General features: G+C 36.9%; 1 protein-coding gene across 1 annotated transcript in view; it reads right to left on the reverse strand.

Moving 5' to 3' along the window:
• Positions 1-6,862, reverse strand: part of LOC110102366 (poly(ADP-ribose) glycohydrolase 1) — a gene marked incomplete at its 5' end in the record, with an annotated part of 42,488 nt that extends 35,626 nt beyond the window's left edge. The window contains 5 exon segments of the mRNA XM_020830688.2: positions 3,840-3,944; positions 4,328-4,532; positions 6,062-6,165; positions 6,333-6,518; positions 6,591-6,862. Of these exon segments, the coding sequence (XP_020686347.2) occupies positions 3,840-3,944; positions 4,328-4,532; positions 6,062-6,165; positions 6,333-6,518; positions 6,591-6,862 (872 nt within the window).
• Between the last annotated feature and the right edge of the window lie 707 nt (positions 6,863-7,569).

The raw sequence follows: 7,569 nt of genomic DNA on the forward strand, positions 1-7,569 counted from the left end.
AAATACCCAAATCATATTTTTAAGTTAAAAAAGGCATTATATGGATTGAAACAGGCACCTAGGGCTTGGTATGAGAGATTGAGCACTTTCCTACTTGAAAGATCTTTTGAAAAAGGAAGTGTGGATACAACTCTCTTCTTAAAGAAATTTGGAAAGAAAATACTCATTGTTCAAATTTATGTGGATGATATCATCTTTGGATCTATTGTTCAGAGTGATGGTGAAATAGATTGGGATATTATCAGCAGAATTCAAGTTGGATGGTTGAAGTGGAGGAATGCATCGGGCTTGTTATGTGATAGAAATGTACCCCTCAAACTTAAAGGAAAATTCTATAAGATGGTAGTGAGGCCTGCAATGCTTTATGGTGCCGAATGTTGGCCATTAAAAGATAAGCATAATACTAAGTTAAGTGTGGCACAGATGAGGATGCTCAGGTGGATGAGTGGCTTTACCCTTAGAGATAGGATACGAAATGAGCATATACGTGAAAAGGTTGGAGTAGCTCCAGTAGAAGATAAGATTAGAGAGTCGCCTTAAATGGTTTGGTCACATAAAACGGCGACCTTCCGATGACCCGGTTAGGAGAGTAGAGGTATTAGATTTGACTTATGTTAAGAAAGGTAGGGGTAGACCTAAAAAGACTTGGTTAGAAAATATTAGAAATGACCTCTTTATTAGATCTAAATGAGAATTTGACTTTTAATAGGACCCAATGGAGAAAAAGGATTCATGTAGCCGACCCCACGTAGTGGGATAAAGGCTTGATGTTGTTGTTGTTGTTGTTGTATGAAAATGTTGATCGTGAATTCATTTTTAGAAGGGTACAACAAGCATACTTTTCCTGAGGTCCTTGAATTCCTAAGCCTTAACTTCCTTGTTCATGAGAGAGAGGGGAAGAGGAAGGCAAGGAGGCAATGTTAGTCATTCGCTAGTTGGCGGCTCCCACTCACCCACCTATGCTAGCAATCCCTCTTCAAATTGCCCCTCAATCGTCAATTAGTCAATAATCAATTGAGGCTCAAGAAGGCTTCGGTGAACCCACTTCGAGTGACGTGTAAGAATAGCCCCACCTAGGTCGACCAATGCCATAGGGTGAGGAACTCTGAGCCGAGGAATAACTATTGATAAGGATTTCGTGAATAAGAGGGCCATCAGCGCTTGTGTTAAAGCCCCCAAATGATAAAGGGAAGGGCATCATTCCACCTTCAGAGGAGAAGCCGAAGAAGAAGAGGAAGTGGTGGCGACATAAAAGATTATTGAGGGCTCCAAGGCTGAGTTTGCAAAAACCATTATCGATCCCTCCATGAAGACATACAAAATCACTTTTTTTGTTGTGTGTGGGGCTGGGGTGTTAAAGTTCACTTAGCCACTTTACGGAACGAGTTTGATGCAATCCTCATTGCCGAGCTTTGCTTCACCTCCATGGGTTGCTAAACTAGCATTGCACATCGACATTAGCTCACATTGTTGAAAGTCTGTCAAGCAATAGCTAGTTTGGAAGAAGATAATCGGAAGGTGAAGGCTTGTCATCAAGAAGAGTTCACCCACCAATGGACAACCTAGAAGGAGGTTGAGTCCTTGAATGCAAAGTTAGTGAAGAGGGAGGCTACTCTATAGGAGGAGATTCCAAAGAAAGATGGAGGAGATTCCAAAGAAAGATGCCGCTCTAAATGAGGTTTAACAGTTGGAGAGGATTTATGATAAACACGCCTGACATGCTAGAGAATTTGGTTTGAAGGAGAAGTGATGTGTAGCTTTCTTTGACACTGCACAACACCAAACACTGCATTATTTAGTTGCCTCAGAGGACTCAACACCAACTTTAAAGAAAAAAACTACCACAACTTGATGTTAGAATCCTCAGAGGGGAAGAGTGATGAGGCAAGCATAACAAATAGTTAAAGTCGCCTTTTTGTATTTTTCGCTTCTTGTTCTTTCTTGTTTTTTATTTTACTTACCTATTAGCAAACAAATGTAATTTTATTTAAAATGAATGAAAGGAAATTTTTTTACTCGCATTTTTTTCATTTTGTGGCAATGCATATAATTTTATTTGTTTTTAGTTTTGAATGAATAAACTAGTGCTCATTTGTTAACTGATATTCTTCAAAATATTCTAACTTTTAACTCGGCTAGAATTTATGACCTGCCATGATGGACCTTGCTTTTCGCCATACTTAAGACTTCACGGTGATGACTATCTAGAATTGTCAGTTGGAAAGGACTCATGTGCTACTTAATGTATATCTTGTCACAATGGGAAGAGTCGCCTTCCAAAGCTATATTTTACCTCTCCTAACTCATTGACACCTTGGAGGGCCTCAACTTTCACCATAGAGAGAGAGAGAGAGAGGACTCGACTAAAATAATGAGGTGATCTCACCAAGCATGGCATATCCTACTTTCTAGAGGCCTGGACTCTCTTATAAGCTTTTTGTATGGGGGATTCGATTTGCCTATAAGGAGCAGGCTTCTCACCCTTAAACTTGAACTTGGGTTGAGCCTGGCAATTTTCAACCCAGTTAGTAAATTTTTATTTTTGGCAAAGTTATCCCTATGAGTTGGAATTCTAGTATTCTACTGTTGATATTGGATCATGGTGGAATTTTTCATGGAGGATTATGGATCTAGTTTTTTAGCTGAATAACACGGCATTGATTGGTTGTCTAAAGCCGGTGTTCTTAGATAGATCGGATTTCAAAGAAAGAATTAATGTGTAACACATGGAAGGATACCAGTAGTGAGAGTGGATTCTAATCTGTAAGAAGCAAATGATTGAAGGTAGGATTGGGATTGGAGGAATTATCAGTTGTGATAAGAAGTTTGGGTAGTATGTCAATGGTGCCATCAAGGAAGCCAAAAAATTCATTGGCTCTAAAAAATTTAGTACTTGGGATTTCTACATGGAGTAGTTATCATTTGAGAGTTGTGTAGGAACAAAGGATTTGATAATAGAGATGACAAATGTCAGAAAACAAGGAATATATGGTTCCGAATAGGACTGTGAGGAAGCACCGTCACCAAGGTGAGAGGAAGAAGATTGGTCCATTTTGAGAAGATGAGCTGTTGTAGTGAGGTAGCAGCTCAAGAACTGGGAGGAATAAGCTTTGATAACATGATGAAGATACATGTAGCAGCTAAAGAAATATGTTCAGAAGAGTTAACAGGAAATAAATATTGGCTGAAACAGTAGAAAACTTAACCAGACATTATATTTCTGTAGTACTATATGTATATATAGAGGAACAAGGACATATTCTGTATTTGTGAAGAAAAAATGATGTGTCTTCACAAGTCTAGGGTAGATATTAATTTTGTCAGTTAGGATCAAGCAGCTTAGATTTGAGATGATTGTGGTGGTGGTGGCTGTTCCATTTTGTTGATAGGAGTGGCTGTCACTATTACAAAATGTACCTTTCAAATAGTTAAACAATGAACATGTGGCCTAATCTAATTTCACATGCATCCCTGCATTACCCCATCCAACCTCTGGATCAGATGGTTCTGTAAATAAGAGATCAGTCATAGTAGCTTTAGGGAGCTATTGCATGAAGGGTGCATCACCCTGAACAGCTTAAAAACACAACATTTCCCATTTTTCTTATACTGCAGTCATGTACTCACCAAATTGCAAGTTGTAGATTCCATTAAGTTAGTCGGAAAGATATTTGGCGTATGATGTAACGAAGAAATACATAGTTTATGTTCTGGGATGCGTACTCAAATTAATAAAAGCTAAGTTACCAGTACGCTTCTTTTGAAGTGGCTAGAAAAAGGAATAGTATAAATAACAAACAACAAGGCAATCCCTATTCAAAATGTTAAGAAGGGAAAACCTGGACGCAACCCAAGTGAAGAGCACCACCACCTAAGTATTCATTGGCAAAATCAACTTCAAGAGCTTCATGTTGCTGGTCTTCTATAGAGCCTGAGGTAAAAGCCTATGAGCAAAAGATGCTTTTTAAGTCAACTGTTACAAAAGACCAAATAAAATTAAAAACTAAGTGCAACATGAAATGGTGAAATAATCTCATTAGTTCCAATAATATCATAAAAGATGTTCATCATGAAAAAAATTATATAAGAACAAAGGTAAGTTGACATTAGAAGATATAGAAGCAATAAAGGAGCTTATAAATGAACATCTCGAGAACATAAACCCTTCCATGCAATAAATGTGAAAAAAAGCCCAAAAATTAGCAAAGTTAACTTCAGAAAAATCTTCTTTATTCCGACGCAATTGAGAAGGCACATTTTCACAATGACATGAAAGACTAATGAAAGCTAACTGGTCCATTCCTGCAACACAAACTTCAAATTTCACCTCAAATGAACACAAAGGAATTGTAGATTCCTTCCAAAAGGCTGCATCTGGATAGGAAACAACATTGCCACCCTGGCTGAGAGTAAGAAGTTTCCGTTCAAAAGAGACAAGGCCTTTGGGCATGCTTTGACATATCCTCTCAAAATAGTGAATAAGGCACTTGATCTTGTATTCTTGACTTTGGTTGCAATGAGGATGAACAGATCTGGAAAATAGCAAACCAAATGTTTAACCAATGACGTTTAAATGCCTCAGCATGAACAACAGCTATCATGTGAGAGGCAGCCATAAATCAAGAAATTAAATCAACTTCCTATGAAGAGTTTGATGATTGTTAAATCTAGTTATAACAGACTGATTTTAAATTCGTAGACAGAATGGCCCAAAGAAATGGAAATGTGGACGTTTATCACTCCAATCTTAATGCACCAAAATAATAGCAATACTAGCTATTAATCATAAATGATGTGGTATATCTTACAAAGCAACTATCAGCCAAGGATTTTATGAAGGTTGAGTCAAGCAATAGCGGAATACTGACCAAATAGGAAAAGGGATGGTCTTGAGAAACCCTACCTCCTTTTATGTGTCAGCACTGTGTGCATATAGGAGCTACAGCCTATGTTAATTGAGCAAGGCAAGAATTTTCATTTTCGCTAATAAACTGAATTTATAGGTAGTGACAAACCCTGTGAAAATTTAAGTTGATCAAACCACTCACCCCATAAAACAAACTAGAAAGTAGATTTTCACAAATGGACGTGATGAGAAGCTAAATTTCTACATTTGATATCCGAGAGAAAAACTCAGAATGTGGCGAATAATTCCATTTTAATTTTACAACTAGCTGATTGCAAACATGGAGTTTTCCAATTTCTCGATCTTCTGCATTGGTCATATTCATGATTTCTTACCATGAGTCCATGATTATGCATTCAGATCTTTGTTTCAAGAAACATTCTTACATACTAATGATTATTCAACATCTAAGTGTCTTAATGATATCAAAATTGAGTGATCTTGGGGTAGATGGATTCGTTTCATTGAGCCACTCGATTCGATTATAAGCATGTCTAATTTAGAGATCATTTGGTCATCCAATTAATGTTTAAAGTTTTCAATTATGCTTTGAGTGATTGATTTGGGGTCTTTTAGGCACGGATTGGATCACTTTTGATATCGTTAGGTTCGTCTCGTTGAGACTTTCAATTTGACAATGAGCTTGCTAAAATTGGAGTTCAAAATTATTTTGAATTTAATTTCAAAAGTTTCCTATTTCAATTTTGTCACAAGATTTGTGCCAAATCGTGCAATTTTTTGTAGATATATCAATTCTGTTTATAGATTGAGTTGGTTGATCTTAACTCTACATGTGTGAACTTCAAAAATTACATGCACTTTTTTATGAATAAAATTGTCATTATTAAGTTACAAATAAGATGGAAGATAATTTACTAGAAAGTTTGTTGATAGCATATATTGAGAAAAATATTTTAAGTAGGATTGAGATAGAATCAATGGTTCATAATTTTAATGCAATGAATATGCATCAAGCGCAGTTTAATATCGCAAATCATAATAGATAGATTGAAAGAAGTTTTTTTTTTATAGATTTTTTTTAAGAGCATGAGAGATTATGTTCCAACGTCCCTATGTTGCACAAATATATTGAACGGAACAGATTATAGCGGAGTAAATTAAAGAGTTTCAAAAGCAATTCCTTGAGACACTCACGCAAACAGATGATCAAAATTGATGGTTGGAAGAAATTTCCTGGTCCTGTTACTAGTAGGAAATAGGCAAAATAGTGCACAAGCAAGAAGAGCAGCCACTAACTCCTGGAATATAACAAGAAAGCAAATCAAATCAACCAGAATAAAAAATAAGGGAATCATTTAAGCATGCATGTCATTTTTCTAGTTCATCAACAATATTCACCAGCAGCGGAACTCCGCTAAGCTGAGACGAGAATCTTCGCAAACCAACAACTGTCAATAAAGCACACCTGACTAAGGAATACAATCCCTGCATCCTGCTGATCCATCAAACGAAGTCCTGCCTTCCCTTTTCCGAAATTCACATCAGATTCCCGATAATGCGCTTCCAGAAGAGACGGCAGTCGCAGCAACAGACTCGCCAGCTTCGGCACGACCTCACTGAACCAGAACCTCGAGTCCGCCCTCGACATCAACTACCCGAATAAACATAACTGTCAAGCATGAGGTTTAGAACATAAGGGGGATGAAAGTGAGGGCTAAGATACCTCGTCGAAGAAAAGAGAGTAGCCATCAACGGCGTTGGGAGCCAATCGCTCGTGGGAGAGGCCAAGGGAGTCTCTAATATCGATAATAGCGTCAAAAAGAATCTCACCGGAGTTGACATGACTGAGATCAGGACCGAGGGCAAGGGCTTTAAGGGAATCGAGAGCTTTCGACGGCCAGAAGAGAGAGGAGGAGCGGAGGATGAAGGGAAGGAATGGGAGGATCGACTTGAGATCTTCTCTGCACTCCATATCACAGCGCAAGTAAGAGCAGAGGAGGAGAAGGCGGCGGAGGCGGCGGAGGCGGCGGCACCCTAACTTGTGGCCGGCGGTGCTTTCCGCGGGAGACTGTCCTGGTTGAAAAGAATATCGCATTGGAGGCCCTTCTAACAACTACGCGCGTTGAAGCTTTCAAGAGCAGTTCCATAGAAGACTTGCACTTCCAGAAAAACTATTTCTCCAGTGAAAACGCTTCCAGAAAAATTTGAATTTCCAAAATTTTTAGAAGACTTTTAGTTTTAGATACAAATCATAAAATAATTATATTTTTTATATTTCTGATATTTCTTGTTTATATATATTTATATATTTTAATTACATCATCAAAACTAAGGAATAAAATTATATCACTTAAAAAAATGAATTATTATATTTTTTTATGTGATTTAAAGATTTAATTATCATATAAATAAATATAAAAACTTAGGTATTAAATAAATATAAATATATAAAAGAAATTTATTTATGAGGTGCATGTAAATTCGACATTTATTTATAATAATTAAATTCTATCTATTTATAGATTATTTTATGTTGTAGTTTTCACAATAGTGAAGATAAAATATTTAGGGGATCTATATACATACCGTTTATTTCTTGTTATTTACATATCTAACATCTAAAATTTTAATTTTACATGCATACCACCCATAGAATACATATGGGTGCATGTAATGAAATATTAAAATTTATAGGATGATAT

This window comes from Dendrobium catenatum, unplaced genomic scaffold (genome assembly GCF_001605985.2).
Source record: "Dendrobium catenatum unplaced genomic scaffold, ASM160598v2 fragScaff_scaffold_733, whole genome shotgun sequence".
NCBI classification, from domain to species: Eukaryota; Viridiplantae; Streptophyta; class Magnoliopsida; order Asparagales; family Orchidaceae; genus Dendrobium; species Dendrobium catenatum.